The sequence below is a fragment of the Peromyscus californicus genome, unplaced genomic scaffold (assembly GCF_007827085.1).
Source record: "Peromyscus californicus insignis strain IS unplaced genomic scaffold, ASM782708v3 Scaffold_2__1_contigs__length_46816999, whole genome shotgun sequence".
NCBI lineage: Eukaryota > Metazoa > Chordata > Mammalia > Rodentia > Cricetidae > Peromyscus > Peromyscus californicus.
This window is the reverse complement of record NW_026294540.1, coordinates 38,254,488-38,272,803: the sequence shown is the minus strand read 5'-3', so window position 1 is coordinate 38,272,803 and position 18,316 is coordinate 38,254,488. Positions and strand designations below refer to the sequence as shown.

The window sequence follows — 18,316 nt, the reverse complement described above, 5'->3', positions numbered from 1 at the left end:
CTCAGCCAATAGAGCGCGGAATCCTGCCTTTCCTTCAGGCCTGGCTAGCCGCTGGCCGAACGCCCTTGTGGGCCGTAATCGGAAAGAATCTGGGAGGCGGCGACGCAAAGTGCGCCTGCGCGGGGCCTCTGGCGCGTGTAGTGAAGGGAAGAAAGGTGATTCGGGGCCGAGCCCCTACGACACTGAGGACAAGGCACTTCACAGGGCCTCGCTGCGCGGGACACCCTAAGTGAGTTCCTGTTCTACCCTCGTAGGAATCCGGGGAGCCCGGTCAGAAATTGGACCCGAGGGACCCTGTCCAAGCCAGGGGGGTCGGTCACAAGAGAAAAGCCGGGCTCTGAAGTCCTGGGGAGAGGAGGCAGGGGCGGCCCGAGGGTCCCAGGTCCCCCTACGGGGTTGACAGCCTCTATGTATCTAATTTAGAGGTTTGCAATTCAGGTAAGGAGGCTGAGATATGGCTAGTTGGCAGATTGCTTGCCTAACATGAGCCAAGGCCTGGGTTCGAGCCCCAGCACCGCACAAACTCGGAGTGTTGGCGCATACTTGTAATCCCAATAAGTGACAAGTGGAGGCAGGAAATCAAAAGTTCAAGGCCAACCTGGATTACATGAGACCCTGGAGGGAGAGCTAAGATTTAAAATGTTTATCCTGAGCCGGGCGGGCTATGGTGGCGCACGCCTTTAACTCCAGCACTCGGGAGGCAGAGGTAGGTGGATCTCTGTGAGTTCAAGGTCTCTGGTCTACAGATCGAGTTCCAGTCAGCGCTACATAAAAAGAGACCCTGTCTCGAAAAAAAAAAATTTATTCTGATTTTACATGTATACAGAGATCTGCCTGCCTCTACCTCCTGAATGCTGGGATTAAAGACGTGAGCCACTACCACCCAGCTATCCTGATGTTTTGTATTAAAGGGTTCAAACTATGCAGGCTGAACTCTCTAGTCCACCTAATAAAAAGAGAATGTTTTTGGTTGTGAGCCTAGCCTTTAACGGCTGAGCCATCTCTCCAGCCGGGCGATGGTGGCGCACACCTTTAATCCCAGCATTTGGGTGGCAGAGGCAGGCGGATCTTTGTGAGTTCGAGGCCAGCCTGGGCTACAGAGTGAGTTCCAGGAAAGGCGCAAAGCTACACAGAGAAACCCTGTCTCGAAAAACCAAAAAAAAAAAAAAAGAAGAGAGAGAGAATGTTAGTACAGGAGGATGCAGCTCAATGAGAGAGCTTAGATTCACAATTCCCTGGATTTGAAGCCCAATGCCACCAGATTCATAAACAAGCCAATAAATACAAAAAACCAGACACCAGTGGTGTTTACTTGTAATCCTAGCACTGAAGTGAGGCTGACGTAGGAAAATAAGATGAGTTTGAGGCTAACCAAGGCTACTTAGTGGGACCCTGTCTCAAAAAGTATAAAGATTGCTGGGCATTCGTGATGGGCACCTTTAATCCCAGCGCTCTGGAGGCTGAGACAGATGGATCTCTGTGAGTTCGATGCCAGCCTGGTCTACAGAGTGAGTTCTAGGACAGCAAAGGCTACACAGAGAGACCCTGTCTGGAAAAAAAGAAAAAAATATAAAGAACTAGAGATATAGCTCATTGGTAGAGCTCTAAATTCAACCTTTAGTACCACAAAAGAGAAAAAAATTATGTTAGCACGTATATAATTTTCTGGTTGTTTTGTTTGTTAGTTTTTTGTTTTGAGACAGTGTCTCCCTTGTAGCCCTTGCTGAACTGGAACTCATCCTATGTGGACCAGGCTGGTCTCTAACTTAGAGAAATCTGCTTGTGATGACTTCTGAGTGCTCGTACTAAAGAAGTGCACCACCATACCCTGTGTGTATTTTTGAGGATTGAACTTAGAACCTTGTGCATGCTAGAGAAGAGTTTACCATGGAGCTACAAAGGCCCTCGCCGTGCCCCCACCCCCACCCCGTCCTTTGTATGCTTGTAGTCCTTCTGCCTCAGGAATTTCAGACCTAAGACTCTTTTTGTTTGGTTTTGGTTTTTTTGAGACGGGGTCTCATATAGCCTGGTCTTATTTGTAGCAGAGGCTACCTTTGAACTCCTGTGCATTTTTTAAGCACATTGATTTATGTGTGCATCGCACAGCACATGTGTACAGGTCAGGGAACAGCTTTCACCAAGTAGGCTCAGGGATCCAACTCGGGTCATCAAGCGTGGCAGAAAGCACCTTCATCTGCTGAGACAGGCTGGGGCCCTCTTTGTTGTTGTTGTGTTTTTGAGACAGGGAATCTCTGTAGCCCTAACTAGCTCAGAACTCTGCCTCCCAAGTGCTGAGATTAACCGTGCGGGCCACCACACCTGGCCTTTCCTTTTATTATTTTGAGACAATCCCAAGAAGCCCAGGCTGGCTTTGAAGTTGGTATGTAGCTGAGGATGACCTTGTTCTGATTGTCTTCTACCCATCAAGTGCTGAGATTATGAATATGGCCCATCTCCCACTCCGCACCCCCAGCCTGAGCCAAGGTGTCCCAACTCAGCCACCCTTGTAGCTACACTTCTCTCTTCTTTCCAACTCTTACACGTAGGCTGATGTGACGTCCTTATTTTTCTTGATTTCAGGTTGTAGTAACACAAGAAGGCCAGTAATAGACCTCATGAGACTTTCCCGGCTCTTTTCTGGCCCCCACCCCATAGGACTGTCTGTCCTTCAACACTTGGATCTTCTTGGATCTACCCGATGGACAGCAGGCAAGGAGGGACTTGGACAGCTGAGGGCAGCATGGCCACATTGGCAGGTGTCAGAAGCCTTCTGCAGCTCTTCCTCCCACCGAGGGAGCCAGAGGAACATGAGCAGCCTCTGCTCGGACTCCAGTAAGCTCAGCATGGTGGCCCCTCAGGAGGAGGAGGAGGAGGACGAAGAGAGCTTTGGGACCCTCTCTGACAAATACTCCTCTCGGAAAATATTCCACAAGTCAACAGCCCAGCTGTATAACCTGCGGCTCAAGGAGCAGGGTGTTGAGGAGGAAGAATTGGAGCCCAGACTGTGGCGGGGCCGGAGGAACACTCCATACTGGTACTTCCTTCAGTGCAAACGTCTGATCAAGGAAGGAAAGGTCCGAGAACCTTGGGGTTTTCCTTTCTGCTGCGTTGGCGTTTTATGTGGGGCAGTGTAGCCTCCTCAGCTGTTGAAGTTGGAGTGTTCCGTGCTCCATCCTTGGATCTCTGTTATTGTTTTCGTGCATGTCTGAATGTTTGTGCCATCGTGCACATGTGGAAGCCAGAGGACAACTAGCAGAGCTAGTTGGTAGAGCTGGTTCTTCCTTTGCACCTTTATGTGGAGCCCAGGGATCGAACTCTGGTCACTAGGCTTACACTGCAAGTACCTTTATCTGCTGAACCGTATTGCTAGCCCCCACCTATCTTTAACTCACGACATGGCCATCCCACTAGTCTTTTTGTCCATCTCACATTTTCTTGGGTCATGATTTGTTCTTTTTAACAACTTGACCTCTAACTGTTGCCAGCTCGGACTCATTTTAATAGTTCCACCATTCTTTCAAGAATGTCTTGCTGTGTATCCCTGGCTGACTGGTACCCACTATGTAGTTCAGGTTAGCTTTAAACTTACAATCTTCCTGCCTCAACATTTTGAGTGCTGGGATTTCCTAGCATATGCCACTATACTGAGCTTGTTCTGTGTGCCACCACGGCTGGCAGTAACTATTATTTGAATGGACAGATAAGGAAAAGGAGTGAGAGCTGGGCATAGTGACGCACACCTTTAATCCCAGCACTGAGACAGACAGAGCTCTGAATTTGAAACCAGCCTAGCATACATAGTTATATACCCTGTCTCAGAAAAAAAAAAAAGGAAATTGGGCTAGGAATTCAGTTTAGTGGTAAATTATTTGCCAAGCATGTATAGGCATTTGGTGTAATCTTCAGAACAACAACAAAACCGAAAACAAATGATAAGGAGTTAAAGCATGTACTGAGGGACAGGATAGTGTAGGAAATTAGAGATGGGGCAAAGGCCATTTTGGGCAGAAGTTTGCAGTTGGAGGGAGCTGTTGGCCTGTACCATGTCAGAAGGGTGCCTCTACCTCCTACCCTCTGCTGGGGCCTTCTGTTTTTGTTGAGATTTTTGTTTGGAGACAATATTTTATGAGTCCCAGGCTGTTCTGAAACATGCTGTGTAGCCTAGAATGGCTTTGAGCCTCCTGCCAATTGTATGCCCCACTCTCCCTGGCTTGTTAAAGGTCCTGAGACCATCCTGAGCCCTCCCTCTCTCCTGTTGGTTCTTTCCCTAGCTGGCGGAGGCCCTGGATCTGTTTGAGAGGCAGATGCTGAAGGAGGAGCGCTTGCAGCCTCTGGAGTACAACTATACAGTGCTGATCGGAGGCTGTGGGCGCGTCGGCTACCTGAAGAAGGCCTTCAAGCTCTATAATGATGTGAGTGCGGGTCAGGATAGGCCCAAGGCTGTGAAATGCGTGCTGGGTGCAGATCCTGAGCACAGTGTCACTGTGGGCAGATGACATAGGCTCGTCGACATTGAATCCGAATTGAGTTTTTCTTGGGGAATTAAGTGAGGTGACAAGAGACATGCTTCATCCTGTGCCTGGGCTGCTAGGAACCCCCATGTTTCCTTATTTCTCTGCTACCATGCCCAGTTAGTCTATGTTCCTCTCTACAGACCCCAACAGTTCCTCACACACAAATCCTGTTTCAGTTTCCTTCATGAATCAAGAAAGAGCCTTACCCTGGACAACTGCAGACTCAAACAAGAGACAACCCATCTTCTCCTGGGGCCAGAAGCTAAGGGAGTCCTCACGCCAGCAGACCCTTGCTAACCCTACTCCTCTTATTTGGTACATTACCCCCGTCCTCACAGTCTGTGGCTAGAGCAAACAGAATCTGTACTTCTTTTTTTGGTTATGAGACGGCTTTATTATGTATCCTTGGCTGACCTGGAACTCACTATGTAGACCAGGCTGGCCTTGAACTCATGCCTGCCTCTGCCTCCTGAGAGCTAAGATGCCAACATACCTGACAAACTGCACTTCGGAAAGTACATTGTAGGTACATTAATCATTGTAATGATCTTTCTGAACGATCTCGTCCTTGGTTTCTGAGGAGAGTTCACTGGCTCATGAGCTCTCAGTTAGTGAGCACTGGTCCCCCTTTCCCAGAGCAGACCCACTGTGTGCCCCCTGGATAGTCAGGGTGAGCTGGTCAGGCCTCAGGATAGGGCCATCAGAAGCTCCTGATACAAGTACACCAGCTCTCGAATATTCTTTCAGGTACCCCAGAAGGATGGTTTCCTGTTAGCATTTCCAAGAGTAAGAGCTCAGTTTCCATGGTCCCTCTGGTTGAGTTGGGAGTTTGAATACGTATATGAGGTGCCACTTGGGTCCATCTTAGCTTCTGTCATAATCGGATGTGGTAACAGACCTCTCTCGGGTCCTTCAAAGTGGCGGTGATCTCTGTATCCAGCTTCTAGACCCTCCCTCAGTCTTCTCCCATCTCAACAGATGAAGAAGAGAGACCTGGAGCCCTCAGATGCCACATACACAGCTCTGTTCAACGTCTGTGCGGAGTCCCCCTGGAAGGAATCTGCCCTGCAGAGTGCGCTGAAGCTTCGACAGCAGCTCCAGGCCAAAAACTTCCAGCTCAACCTGAAAACATACCATGCCCTGCTTAAGGTGGCCGCCAAGTGTGCAGACCTCAGGATGTGCCTTGATGTCTTCAAGGTGGGGACTTCCCTTCTTCCAGCTCTTTGAAGTCAGGCCCAGTCCCGTGGGACAAGTGAGAGAGAGATTATCTGTCTCTCTTCACCTGGAATGTTCAGGAAAGCTGAGACAGCCCATGCTTTATGCTGGGGTTTGCACACATATCCAACATGACCTAGCTTTGTATGGCCTCAGTGTGACAGTGGCTGGCTGTCAAGAGGGTGGTGGTGGAAAGGGAGTCCCTGTGCTGAGTGTCAAGGACAAGAGTTTCTGAGAGGTAGGAGTGTCTTTTAGGAGGTCTTGCCCAGCTTGACACTGAAGAGGCTGGTGGGGACCGTACTCACCCTGTACAGTCCCTACATGGTTAAAGGGTTGTTCAGATGTCCTAGAAGGTGTGTCCTTGCGCAGATGAGGAAACTGAGGCTGAGAAACTCAGAGCCTTGTCCATGCCCATAGTTGGCTGGTGGTGGTGGTGGGTCTTGAAACCAGTCCTGTGATTCCAGGGCCTAAGTAGAGTGGCTGCTGGGGTCGGCTTTGCAGATGCTGCTGACTGTAGGAGCAGAGCTGGGAAGACAAGCCTGGGGATAGCAGGGGAAGTGGTTGGGTACTTCACTTAGGAGGTGGTTCTAACTGGTCCCAGCGCTACATCCTGGTACCTATTCCTTAGAGATGTATGGACCTGGTACTGAACCAGGTCAGACACCACCTGGTCTGGGCCTTGCCATTGGTTCTGAGTGAGACTGCCTTCTTCTCTTGCCCAGGAAATCATCCACAAGGGACATGCAGTGACAGAGGAGACCTTCTGTTTCCTGCTTATGGGCTGCATCCAGGACAAGAAGGCAGGCTTCCGGCAAGCCGTGCAGGTCAGTCTTGCCTTTCTGTCCTGCCTGGTGCCAGGGTTAGCTTTGTTTGGTTTTTGTTTTTAAATTATATGTATGTGTGCAGGAGGCCAGAAAGGGATCACCTGGAACTGGAGTTATATAGCCTGTTGTGAGCCACTTGAAGTGGATGCAGGAAACCATGCTCAGGTCCTCTCAAAGAGCAATATCTCTCTCAATCACTGAGCCTTCTCTCCAGCCCACTGTGCCAGATGTTTTTATATCTGCCATCTTCTGGCCTTCGTGGTAATCACTACCGGGCATGCTCTTCCTCCATCTTGTGGACAACATGGAACGGAGGCTTGTAGAAGTGCTACCCCATTAGTGAAGGCACAGCCAGCCCAAACCTCTCCTGCTCAGACCCTCTAATTTTGGGGTTCCTGACCATCACAGTACGTTCACCAGGGTGTATGTTCAGCCCATCCCTCGGGCTCCTTCTATACTTGGCATCTCTACAGGTACAACCCAGGAATGTACACTTAGTCCCAAAGTGAGAGATATACTCTAAGCCCATCTCAGATCCTCCAGAGGTGACTCCTCCAATGATGTGGAGAGTGGGTATTGGTGTTGCTGCCATGGATGCTTTTGTGTCTTACTTTTCCAAGCTTAGCCATCTAATGTGTCCACCACTGCTTGGCAGCAGCCTTATTCAGATATCCTGTGTCCAGATATACATCTCAGAAAGATTCCCAGCTACTTTGCAGAATGACGACCCAAGACAACAAGGTTCCCTCTGCAAAGAATTTTGAGCAGTAGCATGATATAAAGAAAGCGTAGAATGAATCTATCAATACTAATGCGTATTTGTGTTGCATACTTCCTGAACTGCTTCTTCAAGGCACTGCCAGCCCCTTTTTGCAGGTGAGGGAACTGAGGCTCACAGACATTTATAACTTTCCTGAGATTCCCACAGCCACTAAGAGCTGGGATTTAGGGCTACAGAGATGGCTCAATAGGTAAGAGCATTTGTTATATAAGCACGTAAGGCCCTAAGTTCAAATCCCTAGAACTCATGCAAAAAGATGGATGTGGCCCTGAGCACTGTGACCCTAGCTCTGTGGGCAACAGTGACATGAGGCTTGCTGGGTCTTGCTGGCTGCTGCACCAGGTTGAGTGAGAGACTCTATCTCAGAGAATAAGGCAGAGAGTGATACAACAGGACACCTGATGCTCGCCTCTGGCCTCTGCTCCTCTGCTTATGTACAGATACACATACCCATACAACAGCAACAACCACGCACAGACACACACCAAAAAAGAAAAAAGAGCTGTGACTTGAAGCTAGTCTGGTCTACATTGAGAGTTCTAGTTTGAGACCCTGTCTTTAAAAAAAAAAAAAAAAAAAAAAAAGCCATGTTTATCAGACTCTAGTGCATGAATCCCTGCCACCACATTTTATTCCAGCAGTAGTGTGTATATCCCTTAATTGACCATTCTGCTAACCATTCTTTAGGAAAGGTTGCCAAGACCCTTGCCTTCCTGAAGACCTTGTCTTGGTAGGCATTAGACCCTTGCAAGGTTTGCCAAGCTGGTGCCTGACCTGCCAGTCCCCATCTACACACCTCTTTCTGATAAGGTAGGGTGTCCAATGTTGCCCACACCCAGGTTGTGGAGGTTCCTGTCAGAACAAAAGGAGTTGGTCAGTTACTACAGCACCTAGGAGGCAGAGGCATCTCTGAATTTGAGGCTAGCCTGATTTGCATGACTCCAAGGCTACATAGTGAGAACCTATCTCAAAAAAAAGGAAAAAAGAAAAACCAAAGGGAGCTGGAGAGATGACTCAGCAGTTAAGAGCATTGGCTGCTCTTGCAGAAGACCTGGGTCCAGTGTCCAGCACCCACATGGTGGCTCACAGCCATTTAAAGGTGTGCACTACCATGCCTAGCCTTAGGTTGGATACTTTCTAGATGCTTCTTTATTTAATCACTTTTTAAACCTATGTATTTATTTTTATGTGCATTGGAGTTTGGCCTGCATATATGTCTGTGTGAAGGTGTTGGATCATCTGGAACTGGAGTAACAGACTGTGAGCTGTTGTGTGGATGTTGGGAATTGAACTTTGGAAGAGTTGGTCTTCTGGAAGAGTAGCTATAGTACTCTTAGCTGCTGAGCCATCTCTCCAACTTCTTTTTTTTGTTGGGTGGGGGGCAGTTTTCAAGACAAGGTTTCTCCATGTAGTTTTGGTGCCTGTCCTGGATCTCACTCTATAGACCAGGCTGGCATCAAACTCACAGAGATCCACCTGGTTCTGCCTCCTGAGTGCTGGGATTAAAGGCATGTGCCACCGACGCCCAGCTTCTCCAACTTTTTTTTTTTTTTTTTTTTTTTTTTTGGTTTTTCGAGACAGGGTTTCTCTGTGTAGCTTTGCACCTTTCCTGGAGCTCACTTGCTAGCCCAGGCTGGCCTCGAACTCACAGAGATCCTCCTGGCTCTGCCTCCTGAGTGCTGGGATAAAAGGCGTGCGCCACCACCACCCGGCTCTCTCCAACTTCTTAAACCTATTTTGATTACATATGTTTGGGGGAAGGCGTTTGCATTCCACAGTGCAAATGTAGAGGTCAGAAGACAACTTGCAGGTTGATTCTCTCCTTTTGTCATGTAGATTCTAGAGATTGAACTCAGGTCGTCAGGTTTGGTGGTCAGCACCTTGCTAGTCCTCCCCACCCCCTCCTCCGCCACAGACTTTACATTGCTCAGGTTAATCTTAATCCTTCCACCTGGGACTATAGGCTGGTTTCACAGGGACTGAACCCAGGGCCTCCACACCCTGAGTCACATCCCCAGCAGTTTTTTTGTTTTTTTTTTTTTCTTTTTTGGGGGGTGCTAGGGTTTTAATCCAAGACTTTACACATTCTAGGCAGTCGCTGTACCATAGAGCTACTCCAGCTTTCTTGTGCCTTATGAGTTCATAGCACCTACTTCCATTGAAGGCCTGTAGGATGCAGGAACATATAGCTAACATTTGTTTCTCCTGCAGGTGTGGTGGCAGATGCTGAGTCTGGGGATCAAACCAACTAGGCATGGCTATAACCTCCTCTTGGGCGCAGCTCGAGACTGTGGTCTGGGGGACCCAGAGGTTGCCTCCAGGCTGCTCCTGAAGCCTCAGGAAGAGACCATCCTACTCCAGCCCCCAGCAAGCAGGCCTCAGGCAAGGAGGAAAGTCCAGGCCAAGGCAGAGGATGGTGTGTCAATTAGACATGTGGAGGCACTGGAGAGGCAGTTGTTTCTGGAACCTTCTCAGAAACTTGAGGGGCCTTCAGACTTCCCTGAGAGTGGGGTAACAAGCAGGACACAGCCCGAGGTAGAAACCAAGGCAGAACCTGGCCACATAGCAGCCCACACCCCACTGGCCCTAAAGCCTTCCCACTTGGAGCTGGAATTCAATATCCTGAGTCTTGGAACTCTCCCCTCGACCGTAGTCTCCTTTGGGACAGTGGCCACTCCTGCTGATAGGCTGGCCTTGATGGGGGGCCTGGAGGGCTTCCTGGGCAAGATGGCAGAGCACGGTCTCCAGCCGGACATCAAAACCCTCACTCTCCTGGCTGAGGTGGTGGAACCTGGGAGCCCCGCAGAGTCCTCACTACTGACCATGCTGGACAGGCATGAGGTGGAGGCCGACGTGACCTTCTTCAACATGCTGATAAGGAAGAAGAGCAAGCTGGGAGACCTGGAGGGAGCGAAGGTAGAGCGCTGTCTACTGGGGACTCCCCTTCTTTTCCCTCTGACTTCAGATTGTAGATCATAGATTAGTAGTCAGCAGACACATTTGGAGCCCTGCTTTAGGCTTGGTCCTGTGTGAAGCTAGGAATTGAGCCGTCACAAACCAGCCAGCTGCACTGCCATGCAGAGGAAGGGCACCCATGGAGAAGGGACATGCTGACATGCTGAGGATATCGGGTTCCAAGAGGCTAAACATGTCATCACACTGAGGAGGGGTACATAAGATAAGCAGGTGCTTCAGGAACAGGACTGTAGAGTTGTTCAGCTGGTTTGAGAATCATCGTAAACTTGGCTGGAGTGATAGATGCCTCAGTGGTTAAGAACACTGGCTGTTCTAGATGCCCTGGGCATGGTTCCTAGCACTTTCGGCAGCTCACAGCCATCTGTAACTCCAGTTTCAGGGTATCTCATACCCTCTTCTGGCCTCCATGGCACTAAGCATTCAAGTGGTTCATAGACATAAATGCAGGCAGAACACTACACACATTCAAAACAGAACAAAAAGTCACTGTGAAGTGCTGAGGTAGCTCAGCTGGTAGAGTGTTTGCCCAGCATACATATGATTCTGGGCCCCATTCCCAGCATTGCATAAACTGATGTACACCTATAGTCACAGGAGTTGGGGATTGAAGGATGGCGGGTCAAGAATTTAAGGTCATCCTTGGCCACTGTCTTAGTTTGGGTTACTATTATAATGATGAAACACCATGACCCACAGCAGTGTGAGGGGGTTTTGTTTGGCTTACACTTCCACATTCATAGTCTTATCACTGAAGGAAGTCAGGACAGGAACTCTGATGGGAACCTGGAGGCAGGAGCTGATGCAGAAGCCATGGTGGGGTGCTGCTTACTGGCTTTTGCACCACGGCTTGCTCAGCCTCCTTTCTTATAGAACCCAAGACCACCAGCCCAGGGATGGCACCACCCACCATGGGCTGGGCCCTCCCACGTCAATCACTAATTAAGAGAATGTCCTACAGCCCCATTTTATGTAGGTATTTTCTCAATTGAGAATCCTTCCTTTCAGATATCTCTAGTTTATGTCAAGTTGACATAAAACAATCTAGCATAGCCAAATTGAGAGTTCAGTGCCGGCCTGGAATCCTTGAGGGCTTTTCTTCTTTTTTTTTCCTTTTTGTTTTTTCCAGATAGGGTTTCTCTGTGTAGCCCTGGCCACCCTGGAACTAGCTCTGTAGACCAGGCTGGCCTCAAACTCACAGAGATCCGCCTGCCTCAGCCTCTCAAGTGCTGGCATTAAAGGCATGCACCGCCACTGCCTGGTGAGACCTTTTCTTTTTTTTTTTTTTTCTTAAAAAAAAAAAAAGAGAGAGAGAGATCTGAGAAGGGCTAGATATGGTGGTACACTTGGGAGGTAGAGATAGGCAGATCTCCCAAGTTTTAGTACAGTTTATGTAGTGAACTCCAGACTAGCCAAGGCTGTATATTAAGACCCCAGCTCAGCATCTCCCCATGAGGCATCCCAGTACAAATCCAGAGCATTCCCGTCTCCTCAACTATGTTCCCGACGCTGCACTTACTCTGTGCTGTCAGCTTTAGGTCTATCTGCTTCTCTCCTGGACAGGCCAGGAGGCACAGCCTGGCTGTGTGCAGCATTCCCCATATCACAGAGGTGATAGCTAGGCTCCAGGCTGGGTTTTCTCACTTGCACAGTTTTTATGTGATGTGCTTTGACAGAAGCAGTGCCCTGGGCATCTGTGAGGGTCAAAGGTGACAGAGAAATGGTCACAGTGCAGAGCACGCCTTACTCTAGACAAGCTAGGAAGACGGTCCTTCTCTGGGGCCCTACCCAGGCTGAAAGGTGCCCTCTTTCTCATACCAGGCCTGGGGCTCCCTCAGCCAGCACTTCCCATACTGGTCAGCGCTGCTTCCTGCTCGCAACAGGAGCTTCTGGTTCCTTGGCCCAGTACAGGGAGGGGCAGCCAAGGAGCTTGACACAGGATAGGAAGGTCAGAGACATGAAGGGCAAAGGGCATGGAATCTTGAGTGCTGAGTGGAGACCAGGAGTGCCATACAGTCAGCTGAGGGAGTCAAGAGGCTTCTGAGCAGTTATGTCCTTCAGTCTCTAGCATCCACAAAAGGGATTCATCAGGACATCTGGCCAGGACTTATGGGTCTCAGGTAACAGCTGCATGTCTGTCCTACAGGCGCTGTTGCCAATCCTGGCAAAGAAGGGAATTGTCCCCAATCTTCGAACTTTCTGCAGCCTGGCCATTGGGTGCCGTAGGCCCAAGGATGGTATGCAGCTGCTTGCAGACATGAAGGTGAGAGACCCCAGCAGGATGCCTACAGTTCTGGGGGAACTCTGGGAGTTCTCAGCAAGAAAATTGTGGGGAAAATGGGACCCAGCAGGATCAAATGAGTGTGGAACAGGGCAAGTGGGACAGCATCCCTTCTAGTGTCCATGTCCCCCTCTGGGAACAAGCAGATTTTGTGAGCCACTATAGAAACTGGCTCAGAGAACATCCATCTTGAAGGTGCTGTTGGTTCCAATGGAAAGATGTGAATGGGGCTGAACCCCAACATCCTGGAGGAATGGGAGCTATGTCCAGAGAAGAGATGAACTAGGTCTGTGGGCACAGCATAGTTTTCAACCCTGGCTTGCTCTCATGCTCATTCTCTCTGGCCCTCTCATGAGAGCTTGCTGAGTTGATTCCAGCCAACCCCAGCAGTGGCCACTTCCAAGGACCCAGTTGTGTCCACACGTTCTACCACCGCACTAATGTTAGCTGTTACAGACTGACCCCCACCTTGTGGTGACGACACTGTCAACCAATAAACTGTGGCCAAGAGTGAGGAGGTATTTCACACCTCATTTCCTGCCTGTCTTCCTCCCGAATTCTTCAGGGCTGTTGTGATAGGGCATACGAGCTTTTGTACGGTGTCAGACAGCGGTTGTTGTGTGGTCCCACCCTTCTTGTTCCTGGTACCTGTCTGTGGTCACCATCATCCTGCTGACCATGTGATGTTCATGTTCTAGAAATCCCAGATGACCCCTAACACCCACATCTACAGCGCACTCATCAACGTGGCCCTCAAGAAGCTGGACTATGCCTATCTCATTGATATCCTGAAGGACATGAGGCGGAACAGTGTCCCAGTGAACGAAGTAATCATCCGCCAGCTCGAGTTTGCTGCCGAGTACCCTCCCACCTTTGACCGGGTAGGTGCGCCCATTCTACAGTGCTCACCATTGCCTCAGCTGCTGCCATCTCTGGTTTTGGCCTTTGGGGCTTGACATTCATTTTCTTGCTGAAAGTTGTTCAGCAGCTTTAAGAGAAACCCAAGGCCCTGAGCCACATTGAATCCCCTGGAGCTGACAGGTGGTGTGAGCTGCCTAGTGTGGATGCTGGGAACTGAACTCAGGTCCCCTGGAAGAACAGTATGTGCTCTTAACCACTAAGCTATCTCTCCGGCCCACTTTTTATTTTGAGACAGTCTCAGGTAACTCACGCTGGCCGTGTACTGATTCTTCTGTCTCCATCTTGCAAGTGTGTGCACCATTATGTCCAGCTTAAGTAGCCCTTCTCAGATATGCCTCCCTTCCCCCACAGATGGTCTTGATGCCATGGTTTACTATGTTCACACAAGGTTCTTGTCTTCACTGAACCACCTAGGCTTAGAAAGGTGGAGACTGTGCCTTGCCCACCTGGTTTCCCAGTGCTTTGTGTTGTTTGGTGCTCAGTACTTACCTGTTCAGTGGATGAGCAGATGCACCACCAGTGATACAATTTGATAAAGGCTACTGCACATATCCCCCTTCAGGGACATCAGGCTCTGTACTTTGGTATGGGGCTCTGTTGAGTCAGGCCCTGTGCTCTTTCCAGAGCACTGAATGGCAACTATGGCCTAGGACACAAACCAGGTGGGGGGGAGGGAGACAGTGAATGGGTAAGAGCACACTTGGGGAGTGCTCAGGGATGGCTCCCATGTGTAGCACTTAAGTGAAGGCTGAGTAAGAATGAGTGGGTTAAGGGGGCAGACTGTGCCAAGCATTAGGCCTATCTGAACATCTGTGGTCTTATTGCTTAGTGCCTACAGAGGGGCCCTGGGTGCAACTGAAGGCCTAAGACCACTTAACGCCTTCTGCCACTCACAGATTCTTTCTTAGACAGGATCTCACTGAAGCTCATCAGTCCGGCTAGACTTGCAGTCTTGTCTCCTGTCTCGTCTCCCTAGCACAGGGATTATAGCATGAGGCATGGGTACAAGAGTGCATTTTTCAGAGATCAGCCTGCCTCTGCCTCCCAAGTGCTGGGATTAAAGGCATGTACCTCTACGTAGGCCCAGCTCAAACTTAAAAATCTTAAATTCAAACTTTTAGTATTGTGTTTTAACAGGGTTTTGTTTTGTGTTTGTTTTTTCCTTCTTCCTTTTTGGTTTGGCTTATTTTTCCTATGTAGCCCCTCACCAGCTGTTTTCAACTCTCCGTACCTCTCCTCCCTGCAAGGAGATGCTGCATTGGTCCAAGGTGATAGGTCAGAAGGAGGGCAACAGCTCAGCAGAACAGAGGCAGAGTTGATGGGATGCCTCAATTCTAGCTGTGGGTGGAGATGACCTCCACAGGTTTAGGAGCACTACAGTGCCCTTAGACTAGTTAGGCAAAGGGCAGTCTGTCCTAACCCAAATACAGCAGATTTAACTGGAACTTCACTCTTCACAGCAGTGAATCTAATGTCCATTTTTCTACCCTGTCCACTGTATTCTCCTTGAGGAAAGATGAGCAGGGGTAAGCTGCTGTGGGTGGTTATTAGCTTTGGGTGACATGCAGTGGTTTGGACTGGCTGAGAACATTTCTGAACTCCCTACTTTTCCTAGTGTTTTTTGTATCCATTGTACAGTGATGGGTTTCATAGTGAAGCTTTTGTCCATGTATGTCACTCACCTTGACACAGTCCTGTTCATTTCAAATTACAGTACAAAGGGAAAAACACCTACTTGGAGAAGATCGATGGTTTTCGAGCATATTACAAGCAGTGGCTGAAAGTGATGCCAGCAGAGGAAGCCCCCCACCCCTGGCAGGAGTTCCAGACCAAGCCTAAGGGGAACCAAGACACCACTGGGAATGCTGGTGTTGGTGAAGGCCTTAGGGACAGGTGATGGAGCATGCTGCTATGACAAGTACCCAGCTTTCACAGTGCTGATGGAACCCAAGAGAATATGCTGGTGTCACCTTTCTAGAGGCACTGAAGCATTACAGGCACAGGCGTGAGGACAAATGCTGGGCCCAGGGTGCCCTCCCTATCACTGGTGAGAAAGGTTATGCTCCTGGTCACACAGTGTCTATGACATTGAGCCCATCCCCTGCATTCCACAGCCCACTGCTCTAAAAGAATGAATATAGCCAAGAGGTCTAAAGGTTTTATTTTTACAGATTTCAGCTAGTAAACACTGAAGCCTTCACCTGTAGAGCCCATGCTCCCTCTGGGTCTCTTCTCTGGGCACCACTCTGAGAAGAGCTGCTCCAGGACGGGGGTGGTCCAATAGTCAGGAGCCAACAAGGCCCAAAGTCCAGAATGTAGAGGGAGGGGTCAAGGGTGTCAGCCAGAGCAGCCTCGGCAGCCACAGTGCGTGCACTCAATGATGCGACCCTGTAACAGAGGAAGGAGACATCTGTATATACTGCTACAGCCCTGCACATACCTATAGGAACCTGCTGTACAGCTGCTGATGGAACACTCCCTGAAGGACATCTCTATTAGACAGTTCCATTTGGGTATTTCAGCTTCTTTGTGAAAATGGAAACAGCTACTACTAGCCCAAAGTTATATGTCTGTGTTTGACTGATTAAAGATGTGCCACAAAGGATCCTCTGTAAGCCAGCCTTTTGTTTTTGAGACAAAGTTTCTCTGTATAATAGTCCTGGCTGTCCTAGAATTTACTCTGTTCTGTAGACCAGGCTGGCCTTGAACTCAGAGATCCAGCTGCCTCTGTCCTCCCTAGTGCTGGGATTAAAGGTGTATGACCACCTGACAATAAGGCAGCCTTCTTTTTCTCCTGGTGGGATTGCTACTGCTTAGGGGGCTGAGGCCAGAGTTCTTGAGGCCACCAGGCAAAAGGTGCGCACTTAAGTTCCCGTAGCCAGAAACATCTTGTCCCAAGGGCACAGTGGCTGGCTGGCGGACTGGAGCAATGCGTCTTTACCTTTTTTTCTAGAGACCAAGAGCACATTTTAAGCAAATAAAGTTCTCTGGTGAAGCTCTGCTAAATCTTTGAGACAGGGTCTCATAAAGGATGACCTGGATTTCCGGTGCTAGTCTACAGATGTGTACTACCACATCTGGTTCTATAGGGCACTGGAGATGGAACTAGGGCTCCATGCATACTAGGCAGCCCTCTAACAACTGAACAAACTCCAGCCCTGAAGATCAGCTTAAGCCAAAGGCTGAGACACCAAGAGCCTCCTCTTGGGAAGTAGCCATCGATCACTAGCCATGGATTGGCACATCCACACCAGAGCCCCATCTTTGGCACAGAGAACAGAGCTGTCTGCTGAGCTGAGGCCATCTGCACTGAATGAAAACTGGGAATTGAGTCCTGCTTCAATGTAATGAGAGAAAACAAAGGTCAAGCTGAGTGGATGGCCTATCTGGCCTGATGTCCTGGTATTCCATTTCAAGGGTCTGGATACTAGAGCTCAGCCACTATACACCAACACCATTGCCAGGTGCCTGAAACCATTATTATTATTATTATTATTATTATTATTATTATTATTATTATTATTATTATTATTGAAACATAATCTCAGTACTAGCCCAGGCTGGTGTCCCAAATGTTGGGATTAAAGGCATGAGCTACCATTCCTGGCTTTGGAACAAAGTTCAGACAGAAGACATGCAGAGATTAATGTCACCATGAGACTAGAGAGAAAGGGACAGGTTGTCTAGTGGCCACCCCAGTGTAGCCCTCTCAGCACCTCACAGCTATTGCCATTACTACTCCCTCAGAAAAGAGTTCAGTTATTTGCCCACAGGTAGTACTGAGACCAGCCCTACAACTCAGACCAACTACCAGATTCCACCCAAGGATCCCTGATCAGAAGGGAATCATTCTTGGGAAGGATGGCTAGCAGGCTTCCAGTGACAAAACTTCCCAAAATACCCCTATGGTCAACCTGAGCTTTAAACAGAAAATAATTCCCCATCTAGCCATCAGGCATTACCACTTCCAGCTTGCTTTTGGGAACCCGGCAAATGCAGTTCGTCCCGAAGTTGGTGTCCCGAGTCTGAATGCAGCGTAGGCAGCACAGATTCTCGTAGCCCTGCTTTTTCCACTTTGCAATCAGGTTTTTGTCTGCATAGCCTTCTTTAATGCAGTATTCGTAGAGTTCTATCAGAAAGGTGAGACAAGGTATCAGAACATGGCACAACAAACCTGCCTTCACCCTGGATTAAAAAGGAAAACTAAGCTGGGTATGGTGGCACAAGCCTTTGATCCTAACACTTGGGAGGCAGAGACAGGAAGATTTCTCTGAGTTTGAGGCCAGCCTGGTCTACAAATCCAGTTCCAGGAGAATTATAACTACACAAACCCTGTCTCAACAAAAAAGAAAAAAAACTAAAGACAAACAAACCAAATCAGGCAGGGGCAGGTAAAGCATTGTTAGTTTGAGGCCAGTCAGTCTATGTAAGTTCCAGGCCAGCCAGGGCTACATTAGTGTAACCTTGTTTCTGGGGAAAACAAAACAACAAAAACTAATTTCTTCATCAGTGGTAAGAAAACTGATGTTTGCTGGGTATGCAAAGACAATCATTGTTTTTTGGAGTCAGGATCTCAGTTAAGGCTTGCCTGGAATTCTCAAGTTTTCCTGCCTCTATTTTCCAAGTGCGGAAACTATAGGTCTGAACAGTAACACCCAGCTTTTTCCTTAAGCTTTCCCCTCCCCGCAGGGTTTCTCAGTGTAACTTCCCTGAATGTTCTGGAACTTGTTCTGTAGACCAGGCTGGGCTTGAATTCGGACAACCACCTGCCTCTGCCTCCCAAGTGCTGGGATTAAAGACGTGTGCT

The 18,316-nt window shown here is 49.0% G+C and overlaps 2 protein-coding genes across 7 annotated transcripts in view; one reads left to right on the top strand and one right to left on the bottom strand.

The window, feature by feature from the left end:
- Nucleotides 1-97: 97 nt before the first annotated feature.
- Nucleotides 98-16,114, top strand: Ptcd1 (pentatricopeptide repeat domain 1). Of its 2 annotated transcripts, none has more exons than XM_052754442.1 (9): nt 98-229; nt 2,581-3,074; nt 4,272-4,412; nt 5,493-5,711; nt 6,452-6,553; nt 9,546-10,250; nt 12,454-12,570; nt 13,287-13,469; nt 15,224-16,114. In XM_052754442.1, the coding sequence occupies exons 2-9, from the start codon at nt 2,616-2,618 to the stop codon at nt 15,404-15,406; spliced, it is 2,109 nt and encodes a 702-aa protein (XP_052610402.1). In that variant the 5' UTR covers nt 98-229; nt 2,581-2,615; the 3' UTR covers nt 15,407-16,114. The 2 variants fall into 2 exon arrangements, with proteins under 2 accessions (XP_052610402.1, XP_052610403.1); XM_052754443.1 differs by having other exon boundaries at nt 99-229; nt 2,656-3,074.
- Nucleotides 15,654-18,316, bottom strand: part of Bud31 (BUD31 homolog) — an 8,772-nt gene continuing 6,109 nt past the window's right edge. For all 5 annotated transcript variants that reach the window (XM_052754478.1, XM_052754475.1, XM_052754476.1 and 2 more), the window contains 2 exons: nt 17,472-17,638; nt 15,654-15,897 (listed from right to left, as the gene is read on the bottom strand). In XM_052754478.1, the coding sequence (XP_052610438.1) occupies nt 15,847-15,897; nt 17,472-17,638 (218 nt within the window). In that variant the 3' untranslated portion in view covers nt 15,654-15,846. The remainder of the gene's footprint in view (nt 15,898-17,471; nt 17,639-18,316) is intronic.

What these genes read in the sequence shown, in the direction of transcription:
- Ptcd1 (XM_052754442.1), top strand. Translation starts at nt 2,616, where the DNA reads ATGAGACTTTCCCGGCTCTTTTCTGGCCCCCACCCCATAGGACTGTCT. An exon ending in TGTGCCTTGATGTCTTCAAG is followed by an intron (nt 5,712 to 6,451) that starts GTGGGGACTTCC and finishes TCTCTTGCCCAG; the next exon opens with GAAATCATCCACAAGGGACA. An exon ending in GCTTCCGGCAAGCCGTGCAG is followed by an intron (nt 6,554 to 9,545) that starts GTCAGTCTTGCC and finishes TTTCTCCTGCAG; the next exon opens with GTGTGGTGGCAGATGCTGAG.